At 38.9% G+C, this 24,327-nt stretch overlaps 1 protein-coding gene across 4 annotated transcripts in view; it reads left to right on the top strand.

Annotated features, from left to right (window-relative positions):
- The window catches only part of SLC17A5 (solute carrier family 17 member 5), a 69,205-nt gene extending 45,298 nt beyond the window's left edge, over positions 1–23,907 (top strand). The window contains exons 10-11 of one of the 4 annotated variants that reach the window (XM_064288048.1): positions 11,634–11,724; positions 22,559–23,907. In XM_064288048.1, the coding sequence (XP_064144118.1) occupies positions 11,634–11,724; positions 22,559–22,702 (235 nt within the window). In that variant the 3' untranslated portion in view covers positions 22,703–23,907. The other 3 variants (XM_003404392.4, XM_064288049.1, XM_064288059.1) reach the window with 3 other exon arrangements.
- The last annotated feature ends 420 nt before the right edge of the window (positions 23,908–24,327 follow it).

The raw sequence follows: 24,327 nt of genomic DNA, 5'->3' as shown, positions 1-24,327 counted from the left end.
GAATCTCTATGGGGCAGTTCTGCTCAGTCCTATAGGGTCGCTATGAGTCGGAATTGGCTTGATGGCAACGGGTTTGGTTTTTTGGTTTGGTGATTGACTTTAAAGTCTTAACAAGATTCCTATTTACATGACAATTTAAATTTTTAACTACCATCACCTCTATCCACAGTGTTCTCATAGAAATGTTGCCTATAACACATTAATAACCTAATTACTTGTATCTGTCTACCCAGCTAGAATAGAAGCTCTATGAACGCAGAGACTCTGTCTTATCATCCTTAGGGCTCACCATGGTGCTTGGCACATAGTGGGCATTTAGTTGGATGGATGAATGCCAAAGGCAGACTAGTAGATTTGCCCAATTATTTTAATATTTCCATGCAAATATATTTGTATAGCACTTGATAGCTTACAAATCACTTTCGCAGACATTCTTTTTTTTTTTTAAGCATTCCTGTGAAGTAGGTATTCTTGCCGCGTTCTGTGAATAAGGAAAGTCAGGTTCGGAGAAGTTAAGTGATTTTTCCTATACCACACAGCTAATAAATGATGAGCCAAGACTTGAACCTAAAGTTCTTACTTTTTAAGCCCAGAACTTTTCTACAACTGCCTCTCTGGAATCACTGTTTGGTCCATATACTTTTAGATTCTTTTGTACCAGTTGACAAGGTAGAGGAGGGGGCTGTGTAAATGTTTTAACCAAAAAGTTAATACATTTAATTTTTTTAAATAGATATGAATTTATTTTTGGAGAAAAGTTAGGTGATCTCCTAGCCCCTTTTCACCTACGCCAAATCCCTCATTACTAAACTACCACGGAATCTTCTGGTTCCTGTTAATCTTCAGTCTCCCAACCCTTCAATAAATACTCCAAGATAAACTCCACTAAGCTGGCTCTCATAGAACTGGAAAGAACGTTTGAAATCATTCTAATCCCATCTCTTATTTTATATAAGGAGCCCGAGAAGTTTCCACAGAACTAGAGTCTTAGCGTGTCCAGTTCCTGTGAGCCTGCTGGCCACTCTGCAATGCCTTCTGGCTCATGTTGGGCCTCCTGCAGCAGTGCCTTTTCCTCTCCATCTGTCAGAATCAATCCCAGTTCAAGACCCAGCTCTTTATTAAGCCTTTTCCAATCATGACAGCCTGCTTTTTTCTCTTTATCTCTATGCACTCCACTAAGAATTCTGTACTAGATACATTAGTATTTACTGCCAGACCTTAATTTATAATTATTTCTAAATGTAACTCTTGTATATTTTCTTTCCCCAACTTGAATATAAACTCCTTCAGACTAAGACATCTTACATATCCTCATCACAACTCCTGGCATAAGATCCGTACTTGCTGCGTGATTGATTTATATGATCAGGCTGGGAAAGTAGAGCATCAGTGCTCCATATACCCTTGACAGTAAAGGACTAAGGAAGGAGAATTGATAACACTTAGACATTGGACTAAGAAACTGTTTGAAATACAAGGCAACTTAGACAGAAGCTCTAGGATCATAAGCTCTGAGAATGCAGGGACTGAATCCATGTTGTTTACCACAGGAGTGTCAGCACCTGGTCCTGTGCCGGGCCATAGTCAATGCTCAGTTGATCAATTGTGTGAATGGAAGACTAAAAATTGAGTTTCATGTTCAGTTCCATGTTTAATTCCTTTAGTTAGTATTTATAATAAAGTCAATTTGTACATTCTCCATCAAATTTAAATACAGAATTCTTAGCCAGCATTATACAATTTTATTCCTTTCCCTCTCTCCTTTCTATGTATTCTTTGCCCCAGCTGAACTAAACTACTCTTTATTCTCCAAAATTATCCCCAACACAAACACACACACACACGCTCACGCTCACACACATACTTGCCCACCTTGGGCCCTTTTCTCATGCTGGTCTCTATGCCTGGAATGCCCACACTCAATGTAGGTTTGTCTGATGTAGGTTTCATCATGATTAGATTCAGGTAACGCACCCTGTCAGAGTACTATATAACTGGCCGTGTGATCTCAAGGAATGATATCCAGAGGCCCCATCCCACGGTATGCTATCAAGTCGATTCTGACTCATAGCAACCTCATAGGGTTTCCAAGGCTATAAATCTCTATGGAAGCAAACTGCCACATCTTTCTCCCAAGGAGCAGCTGGTAGGCTTGAACCACTGACCTTTCAGTTAGCAGTTGATCGCTTTTAACCACTGAGTCACAGGGGCTCCTTAGAGGCCCCTAAACCAAAAAACCAAACCTATTGCCATCGAGTCAGTTCTGACTCATAGCCACCCTATGGGACAGAGTAGAACTGCCCCGTAGGGTTTCCAAAGAGTGACTGGTGGATTCAAACTGCAGACCTTTTGGTTAGCAGCTGTGAATGCTTAACTACTGTGCCATCAGGGCTTAGAGGCCCCTAGTGATGTTAATTTTGATCACCTAGGGGTCTGGGTAGTTAAGGTGTTGTCCAGTACCTCCAATAACGAATTACTACTTTTCTGCTTGCAACTAATAAAGCAGCCTCTGGGGAGATGCTTTGAAATCACCGAATAATCCTGTTCCTCATCAAATTCCTCCTCCCCACCTTAGGTTTAGCATCCATTGATGGTGCAGGCCCAAACCAGTTTTTACTATGGTGATTTCAAAATGGGGATATTCCAACCCCACTACTACCACTACGTTTATCAGTTGGCATTCTAGTGTAAGGAACATACCCCTTATATTTATTTTTATAATATGAATTCTACTAAAAGCTTATAAATGTTAAAATTGAATTTGAAGTAGAAGGTATAGTATCTGCTGAGATACAAATAGAAAGGAAATAAACTCACTGCCGTCGAGTCCATTCCAACTATACCAACTCTATAGGACAGAATAGAACTGCCCCACAGGGTTTCCAGGGAGCGCCTGGTGGATTCGAACTACTGAACTTTTGGTTAGCAGCTGAACTCTTAACCACTATGCTGCCAGGTTTTCCGGAAAACGAAATAGTATACCTAAATGAGATCTTACTGGTTAAGACTTTTTGTCCTCTTACCTTCTCTCCTCTGTACCCATCTCAAAACAATTTCGATAAGTACATTTTAATGTTAAGCCATATTCTATGAATATTACGTTATATATTCACTTTGCACGTATATATTTACTTTCACGTAATAGAATTAACCATATTAATAATACATGACTACATATGACTTTAAGTCACTAGTTTATACCTTGCTGACGGCAGTGGGTTTTTGGGTTAATCCAATCATAGTCCTCAGATGGAAGGACTCTGTTAAGACTCAGAATTCCAACAAAAGTTAAACTGCATAAGCCTTCAGATCTCATTCATCTTTAGTGTTGTATGAAACTGCCAGTTGCTTATTTGATAGTGTTAACTACTTGTCTTAAGCAGTAATTTTTTTTTTTTAGTAATTAGAAATTTGTAGGAACAAAAATTGGTTATATACTGACTATTAAACACCTACCCATTTTAAAGAGAAAGTGCTACTACCTTCCGTTAATTATCTTCAGTCATATTTTTTTCATATAATTAAAACCAGTTCAAACTCCCAGAGCTGGAAGTAGATTCAATTAATTAGTAGATCCATTAGTTACAATCTTTGCAGTGTTTACATTTTTAAGTCCAAATTTATTATTCTTTGTACAGTTTTACATAATTTTTATTTTTAACAGATGTTTATGAGTACCTCCTATACATTGAGCACTCTACACAACACTACAAAAAAGAAGACCTAGCTCCTGCTTGCAAAGAGATTAGCCTAGTTCAGGAAAGAAACAACAAAAAATAGACAATTGCAGTACATTATGATGACTCATTCTTTCAACAAATAGGTATCAAGTACCTACAAAATACCAGCCATAATAGATTCAGTCCTAGCCTGTGGAGCTAGTCTAGCGCAATAGACATGAAAGAATCATACAAATAAAAACAGATTTTTTGAAGAAGTAAGTATAATGGGGGGGCAGGGGAGAGGAGCACAGCTAGGTGAAAGGGAATATATTCCAGACAGAAGAATTTATACGAGAGGAAAAAGATATGATGCTGAATTCTGTTGGCTAGAATTTTGTTGAGAATTTTTGCATCTGTATTTGTGGGAGATACTGACCTGTAATTTTCTTTTTTTGTGGTGTCTTTGCCAGGTTTTGGTATCAGGGTTATGCTGGCATCATAGAATGAATTCGGCAATATTGCTTCCTTTTATAAATGTTCTGAAATAGTTTGAGTAGTACTGGCGTAAGCTCTTCACTGAATATTTGGTAGGAATCTCCAGTGAAGCCATCTGGGCCAGGGCTTTTTTTGTTGGGAGTTTTTTTAATTACCTTTTCAATCTTTTGTTATGGTTCTGTTCAGATGTTCAACATCATTTTGTGTTAATTTGGGTGGGTAGTGGTTTTCTGGAAATTTGTCCATTTCCTCTAGGTTTTCAAATTTGTTGGAGTATAGTTTTTCGTAATACTCTGTTACGATCCTTCTTATTTCAGCTGGATCTGTTGTAATATCCCCCGTTTCATTTCTTATTCAGGTTAATTGCATCCTGCCGTGTTTTTCTTTTGTCAGTTCGGCCAGTGGTTTGTTGATTTTGTTGATGCTTTCAGAGAACCAGCTTTTGGTTTTATTGATTCTTTCTGTTGTTTTTCTATTCTCTATTTCATTTATTTCTGCTCTGATCTTTATTATTTCCTTTCTTGTGGCTGTGGGCTGCTTTTGCTGTTCTCTTTCTGTTTGTTCAAGTTGTGTAGCTAATGTTTTGATTTTGTTCCTTCTTTTTTGATGTGTACATCTATTGCTATAAATTGACCTCTGAGCACTGCCTTGGCTGTGTCCCAAAGGTTTTGGTATGATGTGTTTTCATTCTCTTTTGAGTCTAGGAATTTTTTTTATCCCATCTCTGATTTCTTCTGTTACCCAGTGGTTTCTAAGCAGGGTGTTATTCAGTTTCCATGTAATTGATTTTTTTTCCTTCCTCTTCCTGTGGTTAATTTCTACTTTGATGGCTTTGTGGTCAGAGAAGATACTTTGTATTATCTCAGTGTTTTGGATTTTGTTGAGGGTTGCTCTGTGGCCTAAGATGTGGTCTATTCTGGAGAATGTTCTATGTGCGTTGGAAAGGAATGTGTACTTTGCAGCTGTTGGGTAGAGTATTCTGTGTATGTCTTTGAGGTCAAGCTGGCTGATTGTGCCCTTTAGCTCTTCTGTATCTTTGTTGAGTTTCTTTCTAGACGTTCTCTCTGTTGCCAAGAGTGGTGTGTTGAAGTGTCCTACTATTATTGTGGAACTGTGCATTTCTCTTTTCAGTGCTGTTAGAGTTTGTTTTATGTATTTTGGAGCCCTGTCATTGGGTGCATAGTTGTTTATTATGGTTAAGTCTTCATGATGGATCATCCCTTTAATGATTATATGGTGTCCTTCTTTGTCTTTTATGCTGGGTTTTGTTTTAATGTGTATTTTATCTGAGAATAGTATTGCCACTCCTGCTCTTTTTTGGTAGTTATTTGCTTGACGTATTTTTTTTTTCCATCCTTTGATTTTTAATAAATTTCCATCTTCGTTTCTAAGGTGTGTCTCTTGTAGACAGCATATTGATGGACCCTGTTTTTTTATCCATTCTGACACTCTCTGTCTCTTTATGGGTGCATTTAGGCCATTTACATTCAGTGTGATTATCGGTAGGTGTGAGTTTATTGCTGTCATTTTGTAGTACTTTTTTTTGGGGGGGTGCTGACATTCTCTTTGTTCCTTTTACTCTCCTGTGCTGAATCCCTTTTGTTCGTGGATTTCTTTTTCATTTTTCATTTTTGTAGATTTTGTTTTTATTGAGACTTTGTTTTTCTTATTTATTTTGATGAGTAGGTTTGTTAACTTCTTTGTGATTACCTTGAAATTTACCCTTATCTTCCTAGGTTTGAACCAGTCTATTATTACTTGGCATCGCCGTGCCTTCCTCTCCATTTGGAAGTTCTATACCTACATCATTTAATCTCTCTTTTATTGTTCTGACATTGTCATTTACAGATTAACCTCTCTTATTCCCTGTTGTAATTCTTTTGGTTTTGGATAGTCCTTGAGAGTTCATTTGCTAGGTTTGTATCGAGCTGGTACAATCTTGCATCCTAGATTCAGGCTGTGGTCCGATGTTGTTTGTTCTCAGACCGAAGGACTCCCTTTAATAATTCTTGTAAACTTGGTTTGGTTTTTACATAATTCCCTTAATTTCTGTTTATCTGGAAATGTCCTAATTTCACCGTCATATTTGAATGAGAGTTTTGCAGGATATATTATTCTTGGTTGGCAGTTTTTTTCTTTCAAGGTTTTATGTATATCATCCCATTGCCTTCTTGCCTGCGTGGTTTCTGCCGAATAATCAGGTTTAGTCTTAATTGTTTCTCCTCTGTGTGTGACTTTTTGTTTTTCATGAGCTGCTCTCAAGATTCTTTCCTTGTCTTTGGTTTTAGTGAGTGTGATAATGATATGCCTTGGTGATTTCCTTTTGGGGTCTGTCCTATATGGGGTTTGTTGAGCTTTTTGGCTGGTCAGCTTTTCACTTGATATTAGGGAAGTTTTCCGTCAGCAGTTCTTCAATGACCCTCTCTGTATTTTTCATTTTATGAAAGGAAAAAGAAATTGGTGTTTCAGTTAACTAGAAGAAGACCATTTGTGGCTGAGATGCAGAGAAGGAAGTCACCAGGATAGTGGCAGGAAATTACTCTGGGGAGTAGGCAGGAGCTTATAGTAAGCATCTTATACTTTATCCTAAGTGAGTAGGAAGTGACATTCTCTGTATTTTAAGATCACTTTTGTGTGGGCAAAAGTACAAGTAGAGGAAGCCAATTAAGAGCTTATTGCTGTAACCTAGATGAGAGGTGACAGTGACTTGGGCTATGGCATAACAGTGAAGATATAAAGAAGTAGACAGATTTAAGATGTTTTGGAATTGTACCTGGCAATAGATTACACTTCTGAGAGTGAAGAAGGTATCAAGGATGGTGATTCTAATATATTTTGCATGGGCAACTAGGTAGATAAACATGCCACTGAAATTGAAGCCTAGAGTTAGAGTCTTAGGGGAAGGAAGATTAAGACTCGAGGCATGTTGAATTTCAGATTAAAAAAAAAAAAACCTAGAAAATAGGTGTTTGATACTTGAAGTTTGATATTTGGCATTTTCATATTTGGATCTGTAGCTTAGAAAAGAGATCTGACTGGAAATGAAAATAAGGAAGCAGTAATCCACATTTCATAGGACCTATGGTGGTACAACGGTTAAGCATTTGGCTGCTAACCGAAAGGCTGGCAGTTCAAACCCACCCAGTGGCTCTGCAAGAGAAAGACCTGGTGATCTGCTCCCATAAAGACTACAGCCTAGAAAAACCTATGAGGCAGTTCTTCTCTTCACAGGAGATTTCTATGAGTAAGAATCAACTCAATAATACCTAAAAGATAACAATCCAAATTTTGTAGTGTTTAAAACCAGGGATTATCTGGGCAGAGAAGGTAGAATAACAAGATAACAGATCCCAGGAATCGATCTGGAGAAACCTCAATATTTAGAGATCAGAAAGAGGGAAAATAATTAACAAACGAGATTAACAAGGAGCAACCAGAGACATAGAAGGCAAATCTAGAATGTGGTGTGGCGTTAGGAAGCCAAGAGAAGAAGTACTGCCCATAGGACAAACAGTGGTTGGCCATGTAATAGAGGAGAGTGAAGAGAGGTAAGACTGGAGAGGTAAACAGGGCCACAGAGTGAGAGATAATGAATTTGGACTTTATTGCATCATCAGTGGGGAGTTCCCTGTGTCCTGCTTAACTGGGGTCATTTAATTGCCTTTTTTAGTTGCTTTAGTAACAACCAGGTACCCATTCAGTAGAGAACACTCTGCTAATTAGAGCAGAAACAGTTGAGGATCACAGACCCTTAAGCATTCAGCATCAGCGCTTGTGGTGAAAAATTAAGCATGAGATATTGATCTTTCCTACAGATGGGGTTCAAAGATCACTGTGTTTTTAATAATGTGGCATTATATTGATTATAACGTTATAATATTAAATACTGATTTGGAGCCAGACAAATTGAGTAACATTTTATAGTCTTTCTTAGTCTATAAAATAAAGATAATAATCTTTACCTCATGGAGCTGATTTTATGTTAAAATGGGATGCAGGTTTCCCCCGCTATCCAAAAGTACAACATGCCTGTGAAACGTTTCATAAGCCAAAATCTCCTAACGTGAAAAACCAATTACCATTAATTTATAGAAGAAAATTTTCGAGTGTTCCCAGACCCAAGAAATAACCTACTGGATCATACCAAATAACACATAAAACCGAAAATAACACTAACATATAGTACAAGCAGGAAAGCTGAGTGTAGCCCCCAGGGAAGGAGCTTGGCAATACCACTCTTGCTGCTCAGAGTACGCACTGCCTCTTTAACGGCTCGCTGCAAAACAAGTGCTGAATCCTATTTCTGGTTTTCGCCTTTTTTCATAAAAGCCAAAATCCTCTTCAGATTTCTTTTAGTTAGCAAAAACAGGTACTAATTTAGGTCTTCCGTAGAAGCGAACTGGCATAAAAAGAACTTTCGAAAAGTAGGGGATACCTATGATATATATAAAGTACTTAGAACTGTGCCTGGCATAAAGTTTTTCAATGAAACAGTCAGTATTCCTATTAACAAGGAGCCCTGGTGATGCAGTGGTTAAAACACTTTACTGAGAGAAATGTGGCAGTCTGCGCCTGTAAAGATTTATGGCCTTAGAAACCCTTGGGGCAGTTTTACTCTGCTCCATAGGGCCACTGTCAGTAGGAAGTAACTCAGCGGCAGTGGGTTTGGTTTTGGATTTATTCCTGTTAACATATAAAGGTATACGTGGTATTTTCACAGGCTAAAATAGTAATCTTCCATGGACAATTTTTCCCCAAATTCAAGGGAATTGAATAGATTTTCCAGTATTAATCCTACAGAATTCTATTACTCCAACAGCACAGAATCCAGACTGAGTTCCTACAACATGTTTTTCTTCCAAGCAGTCATCAATCTTTCATGGCCTATCCTGGCCAAGTGTAATATGAATACTTGAATGAGCTTCTTGGTGCTGACATCAGAATTTCACAGCATTCATCTGCACTTAACATCTGTCACCGAACAGGCCTGGCAACATTGCAGATGGCTTCTCCTACTGCCAAGGTGTTAATGGTTTAAAAAAAAAAAGAAAGAAAGGCCCTGCCAAGCTTGGTTAATTTAAGATACACTCCTTAAACGGGATAAGCCAAAAAAGATCTGTGCCTCTTATATTTGTTGTTGTATCCTGTATACATGGGTTTTGAACATATGAATTTGTGTTGTTTACAGATAACAGGATTAGATTCAGAATTTTTTATTTAAGCACTTTCCCATATCTAAATGGGGAGAAGGATATCAGAACAGTAGCTGGCAACCTGAATTGAGGGTCTTAAACCCTAACAGAAATTATATTACGCCACAGTAAGACTATGTTGTGGTTACTTGCCGTAGAGTTCATTTCAATTCATGGTGAGCCCATGTGTGCAGAGTAGAACTGTTTCATAGGGTTTTCAAGGCTGTGACCTTTTGGAAGCAGATCACCAGGCCTTCTTCCGAGGCGCCTCTGGGTGTGTTCAAACTACCAACCTTCCAGCTAATAGTGGTGCACTAAACTGTTTGTACCACCTAGGGATTCCTTATAAGACTATATGGACCATCTTTAATTTTGAGTGGGATTTTATTTTATAATAACACCGATTATCTTATGAGGAATGAAAAGCTCTAATTGGACTTTGTATATGTCTAAGTGATTTTTAAGACAAATAAATTAATAAATGCCATTTACTTGGTAAACTAATATATTTAAAGCTAAACACTACCATCACCTTTTAAGTTTTCTCCTGAAAAATATCAAACAAATCTAATGAACACTTTAGGGTCCAGAGTCTAGATACTACCAGTGTACATGAAATGTAGGGGACAGAAGATTATGTTAAATGATATCTCAGGGATGCCAGCTACAAAGTCTAGGATGTAGGGATATCTACAAGACAGATGTCCCAGTTTTTTCAGTTAAAAAGAGAGCAATGAAAAGGAATGAACTGTTGATACACCCAGCAACTTGGAATGATCCTCAGCAACCCAAGTATGTAACCGAATGGTTACAGGTTTGATTCCATTTATATAAAATTTTTTTAATGAAAAACTTTTAGAAATAGAGGACAGATTAGTGATTGCCAAAGGTTAGAAGGAGGTAGGTTTGGTTACAAAAGGGCAAAATGAGGGATCCTTGTGGTATTAAAACTGTTCAGTATCTTGACTGTGGTGGTGAATATGCAAACCTACACAAATGATAAAACTGTATAGACCTTATGTTAATTTCAGTATAATACTTTAATTCCTTACATATATGTGTACGTGCATATGTATGTGTGTGCATGTGTGTGTGTGTATATATACATATAAATAAAATACCCACTGCCATCAAGTCGATTCCATCTCATAGCAACCCCATAGGTTGTCCAAGGCTGTAATTCTCTATGGAAGCAGACTGCCACATCTTTTTCCCACAGAGCCACTGGTGGTTTCAAGCCACTGACCTTTTGGTTTGCAGTCAATCGCTTTAACCACTGCACCACCAAGGCTCCTTATATGTATGTAATATATATTATCATATATAGTATAATAATGTATATAATACACACATATGAGAACTAGTAAAACTGGGCAAACCTGAATAAGATCTGTGGATTGTATCATTGTCAACATAGGCAGTCCCCTGGGTTACAAACGAGATCTGTTCCTAACTGTTCTGGAAGTCTTTAAGTCGAATTTGTAGGTAAGTCAGAACAGGTAGGTTCTTATTTAGCCTTACTTTAGTGCAAGAAAGGACTCAGAGCCTCTTCAGTGATTTAAAAGCTGCATGAGCAGCAAGTGAAGGTGATAATGATGAAGAATTTGCTTCAGGTAGGGGTTAATTCATTCGTTTCAAAGGGAGGGCAAACTTACATTAAAAAAAAACCAAGTGTGAGTTGTCCATAAGTCAGATGTTCGTAACCTGGGGACTGCCTGTATATGTCAGTGCCTGTATATGTTAGTTTCGCAAAATGTTAACATTGGAGAAAACTGGGCAAAGTGTACAAGGGATCTCTGTTTTCTTTTTTTAAATAACTTACCTGTCTGTATTATTTCCTACAACTGCGTGTGAATCTACAATTATTTCAATAAAAATTTTAATTAAAAGAAGATATGGGGAAAAATCTATAGATGAAAAGACTTAAGATACAGATGAAACAATTTCCAGATATGTACCTTATTATTGGATCCTGATTTGAGCCAACTGTAAGAAAAAATCTGTGAACCAGATAGTCATTATGCAAATCATGTCTCAACACTTTTCTGTATCACTCCACAGTGGAGAGTTTGCAATGGCCATGTTACCCTGTATAATGTTAGAATGCTTATTAACTATTGAAATGCAAGTTTTTCACCAGCTATATATTCAATCCTATTTCAATAAGACATTTCATTTAGATATAAAATCTCACAAGAACACAACCTAAGAGTGGTATAACTATTGAGAGAAGCTGCTTACATGTGTAACAAAATAATAAACTTCTATGAAAATGTTCCTGCAGGTATGCCGGTATCCTCCTGGGCATCACAAATACATTTGCCACTATTCCAGGAATGGTTGGACCTGTCATTGCTAAAAGTCTGACTCCTAATGTAAGTAGATAATTTGCTTATAAACTGAAAAAGTCTGAAGAGTTCATTTAGAGCTACATATCTGTGTCAAAGTTGAGTATATTTTAATTAAGAATAAAATTCTGAATGTTTATTCTTATGCAATTCTTTATAACAACAAAAAGCTAAAGACCTTAATGGATAAGAAAGCATATTTTCAAAGAACATTCTTAGGATTATAGAACGAAGTTTAATTAAGCACTTGTAGCTGAAACCCCGGAAGTAGTTAAAAGTTGTGATATTATACCAGGTGAGTCACTGTGCCTTAGACAAATAAAAACTGCAATTTTTTCTTCAGGAAAAGATGAGGTGTCAGGAAATCATGTCAGAATGAATGAGGAACAGTTGAGATAATCGAGAATGTTTAGAGGAGCAGAAGACTTGAGAAGACAAGATAGGTGTCTTCACATATTTGAAAAGAGATCAAATGAAAGTTGGAGACTTATTCTCAGCAGTTCCACAAGAACAGATGGAGAGAAGTTATGAGGAGACATTGGAAAAGTTCTCTGCTTAAACTGTTATGAGCTGGAATGGGCTGCCTTGTGAGTCAGTGAGCCCTGAGATAGTCAAACATTTATTCAATAGGCATTTCTTGAGTGCTTGTTATATGCTGGATACTAAAGATTCAAAGATAAAACAACATAGAAACTCACAGAGATTATATACAGTCAAATAAAGCAGTGTTGACAGATGCTTCAGTAAACATGTGTACAGAATGCTATGGATATAGAAAAGGCACCGACCAATTTGCCAGGGTGGGAAAAGTGGGGAAGGAGCCTACAGGACTCTGCCAGGTGACATGGGAAGTGCTGGGCCTTGCAGGGGCACCAAGCTGTTACAATAGGATAGACCTAGGATGGGGATAGCCTGAAGCTAGAAGGAGGCCTGGGACCAGATCAGTAAGCAAAGATTTGGCATTATACAGAGGTTGTCTACATTGCGTAAGAATCAAAATAAATGGCCTCAGCAGCCCCATCCAACTCATCTATTGTTTAAACATTCTAAAGGACTTGTGAAATGTCGTTTTTCAAGAACCTGATTAAGATTCTTGTAAGAGTCTTAATTTCTTCTTTGTTTATGTCTCTGTAGTCAAATTGACACTGTGTCTAGTCAGTCTTTAGAATTTTAGAATAATCTTACAGACTTTCTTATTACCAAATATACTGATCGCACACATACCTGTCTTCACCACAGATAGTGCTGCAGTTTCTTCTTCCCTCCCACCATTTCTAATCCCTACTTAAATGAACCGGTGCCTCCTAGTTACTGTTTTCTCTCACTTAATAGAAAAGAATGTTTGAGTTTTTTTTCCTGAAGCTCTCAATATGGACACATCAGAAATTTTTAACCTTATATTTACAGAGCATTGTAGCAACACAAGAACCTAGGTCAACACGTTGTCTTGAATTAATTTGATTTATTGATAATCCTAGCACTTCTGCTAGAGAAATACAGATTCTTGAGTTAAAGTCTTGAATGTTTGCAAGATGAGAACTGAACTGGATTTTGGATGTGTTATTCTAGCATTTGTTTAATGTTATTAGAAACCCTGGTGGCATAGTGTTTAAAAGCTATGGTTCAAGAGGTCAGCAGTTCAACGCTTTGAAGGCCAGAGTAGCAGGGACAGGGGTTTCGGACCATGATTTCAGGGGACATTTAGGTCTATTGGCATAACAAAATATATTAAGAAAACATTCTGTTGAGTGACATCTGGGGTCTTAAGCGCTAGCAAGCAGCCGTCTAAGATGCATCAATTGGTCTCAACCCACCTGGAGCAAAGGAGCATGAGGAACACCAAAGACACAAGGTAATTATGAGCCCAAGATACAGAAAGGGCCACATAAACCAGAGACTACATCAGCCTGAGACCAGAAGAACTAGATGGTGCCTGGCTACCACCGATGACTGCCTTGACAGGGAACATAACAGAGAATCCCTGATGGAGCAGGAGAACCATGATATGCAGACCTTAAATTTTCATCAAAAGACCAGACTTAATGATCTGACTGAGACTAGAGGGACCCTGGAAGTCATGGTCCCCAGACCTTCTGTTAGCCCAAGACTGGAACCATTCCCAAAGCCAACTCTTCAGACAGGGGTTGGACTGGACTATAAGCCAGAAAATGATACTGGTGAGGAGTGAGCTTCTTAGCTCAAATAGACACATGATACCATGTGGGCAGCTCCTGTATGGGGGCAAGATGAGAAGGCAGAGGAGGACAGAAGCTGGTTGAATGGACATGGGGAATACAGGGTGGAGAGGAGGAATATGCTGTCTCATTAGGGGGAGAACAGCTGGGAGTACATAGCAAGGTGTATATAAGTTTTTGTGTGAGAGACTGACTTGATTTATAAACTTTCACTTAAAGCACAATTAAAAAAAAAAAAGAGGTCGGCAGTTTGAATCCACTAGGCACTACTTGGAAACCAAATGGGGTAGTTCTACTCTGTCCTGTAGGGTCGCCATGAGTCGGAATCAACTCTACGGCAATGGGTTTGGTTTGGTTTTCATTAAAGAGATTATTTTTAGAAAACAAGAACATATGTTGCTTTTACAATTCTAATTGCTTGTAATTAAAATTTACCGTACTGCCTCAAAAATTTGCCAGAATGAGGCAGAGTGTAAGTAAGTAATGAAGTAATTAAAATTCAAAGTGTGGTTGAGGTTCGATTTTGTAACAAACAAAACAGTATTCTTTAATAACTGATGGAATTTTTGTTTAAAAAAACCCTAGGAGCTATGTGAGATTTCTGGTACAGTTGGCGGAGTTTAAGTCACCCCTGGCCTCCAGATAACACTGAAGTATTATTTTATCCTGTAGATCAAACAGAGAAGCTTTGTCTTAGGAATTCTGAGAAGCGATCTTAAATATTTCTTTCTGGTGTGAGTGTGACCCCTCCTCTAGAATGGTGACACATTGTTAGCATATCTAAATAGTGACTCAAAGTTAAGATGAATTTCTAAGAATTTTTTTCACCAAAATAAAGTGTAACTTAATCGCAACGGTGCTCCTTTCTTTCTCCACATTCTTCCTTTTTTTCCTAATGAAATTACCTCATACTGGCTTTCCAGTGCCTCCCCCTTCCTTTTTTTCTTCTCATTGCCAGTACTACTGCTTGTTTGTTTGTTTGTTTTTTAATGCTATAAATGCAGCACTGTGTTTGATTAAAATTGCAAAAACCAAAAAAAAAAAAAATTTGTTATAGTCATATGATCCAGAAATTTCAGTAGCTACTTCATATTTTTATACCACTGAGTTATACACTAGACAGTTATGTAGTGTGGATCTGTTATTGGCAAATCCCATGCTTAGGGTGCCTTTCAGGATCCCTGCGAATCTTTCACACTGGTGAGCCCTCCCTCCACCTGTCCCAGATACACAAACCTCTACTTTAAAAACCACCTCATTAACTGGTCCTCACTTGGATCACCTGACACCTAAGAACTTGAGGGGTGACCTTCCTGGTAACACATGCTTCAGGGACACACGCACCTTTCATTCTTAGTAAGCTTTTTATTGAAGTATAACATAGGTATTTTTAGAATGCACAAATCCTACATATACAGCCTGATGAATTTTCACAAAGTTGACACATCCGTGTAACCAACACCAAATCAAGAAAGAGAATATTGCCTTCATCCAGAAGCCCCCATTAAGAGGGACCACTATCCTGACTTTTAACACCACAGATTGGTTTTGTCTGATTTCAAACTGTATGTAAATTGGAGTCATTTTGTATGTACTCTTTTGTGCCTGGCTTCTTTTGGTCAGTATTTTGTTCGTGAGATGTATCTGTGTTGTTAGAGTTCATTCATTCTCATTGCAGCATCGTATAATATTGCACTGAACAAATACACCGTGACTCTACTGTGATAGACATTCAGCTTGTTTCCAGTGGGGGGCTTATGTGAACCATGCTGCTGTAACAGCCTGGTGACACCCCGTCTTTCTTACAAACTGCAAACAACTTTTTCATGTGCATTTTTTTCTTTCTTTCTAGAACACTATTAGAGAGTGGCAGACTGTTTTCTGTATCGCTGCTGCTATTAATGTATTTGGTGCGGTTTTCTTCACACTGTTCGGCAAAGGTGAAGTGCAAAAGTGGGCTCTCAGTGATTACCATGGACACAGAAACTGAAGGAACCAGTACATAATCCTGTCCCTGTTGATACACGTTCGTTTAATCATGTAACCTAAAAGTGCCTTTGATAGTTTAATGTGTTAAGTGTTCTATATACAGAAAAAAATTGTGCTTGTATTAAGTTTTTAAGGATTATAATCATGAAATGTCACTAGTTGCCAGTTTAGTAAAATTAGCTATTTTTAATTATTAATAATATATACGCTGTAACTTATACTTCAGGTTCACATACCTGGCTGCAAGTTAGGCAACGTGAAGTAGAAGTTCTATTTATTTTTAAGGGGCCACACTTAAGGGAATGAGCTGCAAGGTTCCCCTAGACCTTTGCTGATTTAAGCTAGAGAATAATTCTCAGGTCTTAGTAAACGCCTGTTTTTGTCCTACCTCCTTCATTGAAAATCATTTGTCATTAGCTCTCCTTGACACTTAGGTTTGAAACTTTGGCATCTCCTTGGAGCTGCCGGCCACTGAATAATTTGACCTGGCAACTGGACTAAGGGAAGCATGCCCAGGCAGCTGCCAAACATTCCCTCCCTGGTTTCAGGGACCAAGTACCCAGCATCTACCAGAGGCAGCCTCCAAGCCCGGAGTCAGCGCCATGTCTTTGGACAGTGTTCCTGCTCAGGGGCTGTTAACAAGCAGATAGAGCCCTGAGTAGGCAGCCCCAGGGAGTCCACGGCAGTGGTCTTGCTGAACCCTCAGACCTTTCCTGGCGCCCTGGGATGCTGATTGGCATGTAACCTGCAAAAGGAAGGTAGGGTGCCCAGTTAATCATAAAGATTGTCATCCTGGACTTAAACTAGCTTCATGTGAATCATAGTCTAAATTTCTGAATCCTGTATTTTTTGACCCACACCAGAATAAAAATTTTAAATCCTCTCACTTTTTCTTCAGTCTCCCTTCTTGTAAGCTTAAGTATAAAGTGACTGTTAAAGGCCACATCACCAAAGACCAGGAACGTAATCATCTTTACTGCTGGTCACTGAAATCAAAGTTTTCCAGTTTTTTCCTGGACCGTCTTCCAGTAGTTCTTGAGCATGCTCTGAAGGCATTGTTGTGATTTAAAACTTGATTTGTGTTTTGTTTGTTTAACACTACCTGTAACATTTTAACTGAGAAAGCTGTTTAATATATGATGTAAATACGTTTCATGTAAATTTATTTTTAAATGTATAAATAGCTTTAAATTGCTATGGTGATACTGCTTTTATAAATCATCAAAATAATAAAACCTTTTGAATTGATTTTTTAATTGACAGTTCTGTGATATTCTCTAATGTCCACAGTGACCATTTCACATCTTCTTGTGCCCTCCTTAAGCCACCGATTTACCTCTGCATGCTTCTCTCAGTCTCAGAGATGACCCTGTACCACCAGGCTGAGGAAATGGGCCAGCCACATGATGCAGCTACAGAAATCCTCTGTTGCCATCAACCTGCACTTCCTCGCTCTGAAAAGGGTCCACTCTTCTTCCTAAAGCATATACCTACATCAGGATTCTAGCCTGTTCCCATCTCTTCTAAGGCAGTGCTTCAGTAATTCCTAATTTGCTTCTTCAATCTCTACCTCTCTTCTTCTTTTCCTTCTGTCTCAAAGGCACACGAGTCTTTCTAGCCTTTAAAAACAAACACAAAGCTCTCCTGGGGACATGAAAACACACACGTATGTATACAGGATATCTCTAGAATAATACTTAAGAAACTAGAAACCTCTAGAGAGAGAAAACAGGAAACCAGGGGTGGGAAGGAGAATTAAATTTCAACTTTACCAAATGAGGCAATATAACCTATTCAAATAAATACCAAAATACTAGTTACCTAATTAGTAGACAAGAACTATTTTAGGTGAAAGGAACAACACACAATACAGGAGAGGTCAGCACAACTGGACTAAACCAAAAGCAAAGAAGTTTCCTGAATACAACTGAACATTTTGAAGGCCAAAGTAGGAGGGGCAGAGGTCAGGGACCATAGTTTCAGGGGACATGTAGGTCAATTAGCATAACAAAATGTATTAAGAAAACATTCTGCATCCCACTTTCGTGAGTGGCATCAGGGGTCTTACAAGCTAGCAAGTGGCCATCTAACATGCATCAATTGGTCTCAACCCATCTGGAGCAAAGGAGAATGAAGAACACCAAAAACACAAGGTAATTACGAGCCCAAGAGATAGAAAGGGCCACATAAACCAGAGACTCCATCAGCCTGAGACCAGAAGAACTAGATGGTGCCTGGCTACAACCAATGACTGCCCTGATGGAGCAGAACAGTGGGATACAGACCTCAAATTCTCGTAATAAGACCAGATGTAATGGTCTGACTGAGACTAGAGGGACCCTGGAAGTCATGGTCCCCAGACCTTCTGTTAGCCCAAGACTGGAACCATTCCCAAAGCCAACTCTTCAGACAGGGATTGGACTGGACTATAAGCCAGAAAATGATACTGGTGAGGAGTGAGCTTCTCGGCTCAAGTAGACACATGAGACTATGTGGGCAGCTCCTGTCTGGAGGCAAGATGAGAAGGCAGAGGGGACAGGAGCTGGCTGAATGGACACAGGGAATACAGGGTGTAGAGGAGGAGTGTGCTGTCTCATTAGGGGGAGAACAGCTAGGAGTACATAGCAAGGTGTATATAAGTTTTTGCATGAGAGACTGACTTGATTTGTAAACTTTCACTTAGAGCACAATTTAAAAAAATACTAACCATCAAGTCAACTCCAGTTCGTGGCAACCCCACGTGTGTCAGAGTAGAACTGTGCTGCATAGGGTTTTCAATGGCTAATTTTTCCAAGGTAGATCACCAGGCCTTTCATCCAAGGTACCTCTGGGTGGACTCAAGCCTCCAACCTTTCAGTTAGAATCCAAACACATTAACCTGTGCACCACCCAGTAACTCCTTCCAATAAATGCATTGTTTTAAAAAGCAAAAACAAAACAACCTGCTTACTCAAGCTACTGTGTAGTCACCACCAGGTTTTTAACACTCTGCTGGACATCCAACTGGCCGTCCTCTTGGCACCGGAGACTTGTTTAAATTCAGTCTCATTCACCCGCCTCTGCCCCTACTGCCTGCCTTGTTCCTGTTAAAATTGCCGTTTCCGCAGTCATTCAGGCTTGAGCTTGGACTCATTTTTCACTCTTCTGTTCCCTAGTCTCCCCCTGCTACTCCCACCTCCATATCTAATCATCTACCTGTTTTCTCTATTCCAATTTTTAGACTCTGGGATTTTTTGTAAATCCCTCTGCCATCTCCTGAATGAGAGATCCTTGTAGATTTTGTTTCCACCTGGAGTATAAAACTGAAGTGCTCTCGCTGCCTTTGAGCCCAATCTCTTCTGTCCCAATTTCCCACCAGTGCTGGGTTAATCTTCCCAGTGCACCTAATCACCCTGATCAGGATGCCCCAAAAGTGAACCCCCATGGCTTCCCTTCACCAACACAATAAACTCTTCAAACCAGCATCCATGCCCTCCGCACTCCTAGGCTCAACCTACTTTGTCCTCCTGCCTACTTTGGGCTAAGTCAGGCTTCACTCTTGCCCAGGCTTGCTCTCCATTTTTCCGTCCTTCACCATACCTTTACTAATTGCATTCGTTAGGACTGGAATGCTACTTTTCAATCCCACCTCCTTCATGGCCCCTGATTTCTTGCATCCTCCCTAATCTAAATGTAGTCTCTTCCTTTGACCCCACAGAACACCCAATTGTATGTTATTTCTTGACAGCTTGTTCATGGCCCCTGATTTCTTGCATCCTCCCTAATCTAAATGTAGTCTCTTCCTTTGACCCAACAAAACATCAAATTATATGTTATTTCTTGATAGCTTGTTTTTCTTTATTTTGAATTCAGGGACTTAGGCTCAGTTATGAGAAAGATTAATTCCTTCCCTCCATCTTTCCTTCCGTTCTTCGTTCATTCATTTAACAAACATTGACTGTTCTATCCTAGGCAATAAGGATACAAATATGCGCTTAACAAAGACTTTACACTTCCAGATGCTTCCCTAGAGCTCAGTGTGGCTCCTTATGCCCTTTCTCCTCCAAGGCTTTCTTTATAATGCTTATAAACAGATCTTTGTGCCTATCTCCAAATGATTCATCCCAAACATCTTGAGGGCAAGATCCATTTGGTTCATCTCAGCATGGTCTCCCTGTAACAACATGTGCTTTGTCCATTTTAGTTGCTAAATATGTATTTAGTAAATAAACCTTTAGCTAAATGGCCTATATAAACTGAATTTTTTTTTACATTGTGTTTTAGGTGAAAGTTTACACGGCAAATTAGTTTTCCATTCAGCAATTTATACAGGGCTTGTTCTATGATGGTGGTGTAGTGGTTAAGTGCCACGGCTGCTAACCAAAAGGTCAGCAGTTCAAACCCACCAGGAGCTCCTTGCAAACTCTATGGGGCAGTTCTACTCTGTCCTATAGGGTTGCTATGAATCAGAATCAACTCCATGGCAGTGGGTTTGGTTTCTGGTTTTTGTTCTATGACATTGGCTGCTATCCCCGCAAGGTGTCAGCACTCTCCCCATTTCTACCCTACCTTCCCATTTTCATCCCTTCATTTTCCGTGCCTCTCCTTGCTTTCTCATCTTTGCTGTTGTGCAAATCTTCTCCCTTTGGTCTGTTATAGTTGATTGTTCTAAGGGGCACGTTTCTCACAGGTGGTGTTGTTTATTTGATAGGCCAATTTATTATTTGGCTGAAAGGTGACCTCTTGGAGTGGCTTCAGTTCCTGGTTAAAAGGGTGTCTTAGGGCAATAGTCTCAGGGCTTTGTTCAGTCCAGTAAGTCTGGACTTTTTTATGAATTTGAGTTTTGTTCTACATTTTTTCTCCCTTCTATTGTGTCCCTGGTCAGAGCAGCCAGTAGTGGTAGCTGGGCACCATCTAGTTTTTCCGGTCTCAGACTAGAGGCGGCTGTGATTTGTGTGAGCCATTAGTCCTGGGACTACTTGCTTCCTTGAGTCTTTGGCTTCCTTCACGCTCCTTTGCTCCAGCTGGAAAGAGACCAATAGTTTTAGATGGCAACTTGCAAGCTTTTGAGACCCCAGAGGCTACTCACCAAACTAGGATATAGAACACTATATTTATGAACTATGTTATGCCAGTTTACCTAGATATCTGCTGAGACTATGGTCCTTAGCCTTGAAGCCCAGAAACTAATTCCCGCAAGGTGTTTGGATATGTCTAAGAAATTTCAGTAACTGTGCCTCTATGTGCTTTATTATATGTATGAATATATATGCAGCACATACAAATATGTATGGGCAAATGCCCACAACTATATATATGCACGCACATGTACTTCCATATGCCCTCTCACACCTATGTAGCATTCATATCTACCTGTGTAACCACTCACAAACCTTTGGTTGTTATTTACCATAGTTGTCCTTTATTCTTGCATACCTCTCAGTGTCTTCTGCCTTGGTCACATTGTGCTGACTTCCCCCATATTGTGTATTGCCTTTCCCTTCACCAGAATTAATAAGTTTTTTTTTTACTATCTAGAAAGTAATTCTCCCTCCCTCCCCCTCCATCCCTGGTAACCATCAAAGAATGTTGCTTTCTGTATATAAACCTATTCTTGACTTTTTATAAAAATGGTATCATTAAATATCTGTCTTTTTGTGATTGACTAATTTCACTTAACATAATGTCCTGCAGACTCATTCCTGTTATGTTTCTTGGGCTCAACATTATTCTTTATCATTGCATAGTATTCCATTGTATTTATTTACCACAATTTATTTATCCATTCATCTGTTAATAGGCACTTAGAGCGTTTCCATCTTTTTGCTATCATTAATAATGCTCTAACGAACACGGGTCCGCATATGTCTATTCATGTGACAGCTCTTATTTCTCTAGGATATATGCCTAGGAATGGGATTGCTGGATCATATATTATTTCGATTTCTAGCTTTTGAGGAAGTGTCATACCATTTTCCATACTGGTTATACCATTTTACAATCTCACCAGCAATGTATAAGAGCTCAGTTTCCCCACAACCTCGCCAGCATTTGTTTTCTTTTTTTTTTATCAGAGCCATTTTTGCAGGAGTGCGATGATATCTCGTACTGAATTTTTTTATGTTGTATATTGTTTTTAACAATGCATTTTGTTTTCTTATCAAAAAATGTTAAATGTGCTGACACCTTTTAATGTAAAAATGATGTTAATCTCAAAATAAGTTATAAATGATAGTTATTGGTAAATGGTTTTAAATGTATTTGAGAATAGTTTATGTACTTCTAGTTATTCGACAAATATTTATTGCAGGGCTTCGACCCTATTGGTTCCAGTTTGAACCCCTGCTGAGAATTTGCAATTCTAACAAGTTCCCAGACAATGCTAATGTTGCTGGTTAGGGACCAATTCTAAGAACCGCTAGTGGAACAGTGGTTCTAAAATTTTATTATGCATAAGAATCACCTGAGGATCTTGTTAAACTGTAGATTCAGATTCAGAATATCTGGGATGGAAATTCAAATTCTCAGCAGGGGTTTGAGCCAGAATGAACTGGTTCAAAGCCCTGATTTATTGAGCATTCATTTTGTGCTAGGCATTGTTCTTTGCACTGGGATACAGCAGTAGGAGTAAAAAGAAAAAGCGAGCTATTTTTCTCATGGAGCTCACATTCTTATTTATCCAACCTTTTTCTTCATAGATCCCAGCCTTTGAAATATTCCATGCAATATATCATTATCCACCCAACAATGAAATCCATTGGGAATACACATGCCAACAGACCTCAAGAATCAGCTTTATGAAAGAAATTGAGACAAACACTGGAGGCAGCAGTTTATATTGACCATTGTCATGTCTTTCCTACTTCAGCCTTTGTCTCATTTTCAAGAGATCAAACATAGAGGTGTTTGAATTTAGACCGTGTTGCAAAGTAGATGATCTAATGTCAGCTGTAAGGGCAGCACATTGCTGTTCAAAATAAAATTGAAATTTTTTTCACAAGAGAAAATGATTAATACAGTATTTAAATTTGAAGGTAGAAAGAGCACTATAGGAAACGGCCTGGTTCTCCTCAGTAAAATCACCTTACTTCCTCCATGAATAAGACATAGGGTAAATATCTAATGTCAGTTAAAGAATAAATTCTCTCAAAGAAACTTAATAAAGATGAATCCCAAAGGAAAAGATAACACACAATATAGGGCAAGTCAGCACAGGTTGACCAAGGCAAAGTCATAGAAGTTTCCTAGACACACCCAAACACCTTAAAGGACCAAGTTGCTGGGGCCGAGGACTGGGAATCATAGTCTTGGGGGACATCTAAGTCAATTGGCACAACATAGTTCATAAAGAAAATGTTCCACATTCTACTCTGGTGAGTAGCGAGTCGTGCCTGGGGTCTTAAAAGTTTGATAGTGGCCATCTAAGGTACACCTATTGGTCCCATCGCATCCTGAGCAAAAGAGAATGAAGAAAACCAAAAACGCAAAGAAAACATTAGCCCAAAGGACCACATGAACCACACCTTCGACCAGCCTGAACCTGGAAGAACTAGATGGTGCCCAGCTACCAGCACCAACTGCTCTGACAGGGATCACAACAGAGAGTCCCAGATAGAGCCAGAGAAAAATGTAGAACAAAATTCAAAATCACAAAGACCAGAATTACTGGTCTGACAGAGACTAGAGAAACCCCTGAGACTATGGCCCCCAGATGCTGTGCTAACTCAGAACTGAAACCACTCCTGAAGCCCACTTTTCACACAAAGATTAGACAGGCCTATAAAACAATAACACACATGAGGCATAAGTGTCATAGCTCAATCAAACATACGAGACCAAATGGACAATTCCTGCCCAAAAGCAAGACGAGAAAGGAGGAAGGGACAAGAACTGGACAAATGGACACAGGGAACCTGAGGTGGAAAGGAGGAGACTGCTGTCACATTGGGAGACTGCAACCAATGTCACAAAACAGTATGTGTATAACTTTTTGAATGAGAAACTGACTTGAGCTATAAATTTTCACCTAAATCACAATAAAATAAAAGATGAATCACAAAGACTTTTTAGATGTTTTTGCCTTATAAAGCAACTAAAAAAATCAACTATCAAAGTTTTATTCTAAAGATAATACAGAAAATATTTTCTAGGAGCTATGTTATGGAAACTTGTAAGTGCAAACAATACTGAAAAGGAATAGAATGTAACAAAAACTTTCTGCCACCCTTTCTCACCTGCTTGGATTAGGAAGAACACTAGTAATTTTCCAAGCTCCTGTTTACTTTCACTTTATCTTGATGTTGGGGGAGGAGGAAATTTAGAACTTCTACTTCACTGCCTGTCCTGAGGTTGTGAGAAGCCATTATTGTACAACGGGGCTGAAAACGTATTGAAACTATCATGCACACCCCCATGCCATGATAGTCTGGACTTCCTAGAGGAAAAAAAAAAAAAAAAAAACATACTA

The sequence above is a fragment of the Loxodonta africana genome, chromosome 1 (assembly GCF_030014295.1).
Source record: "Loxodonta africana isolate mLoxAfr1 chromosome 1, mLoxAfr1.hap2, whole genome shotgun sequence".
Lineage (NCBI taxonomy): Eukaryota > Metazoa > Chordata > Mammalia > Proboscidea > Elephantidae > Loxodonta > Loxodonta africana.
This window is presented reverse-complemented; position numbering and strand designations above follow the sequence as displayed.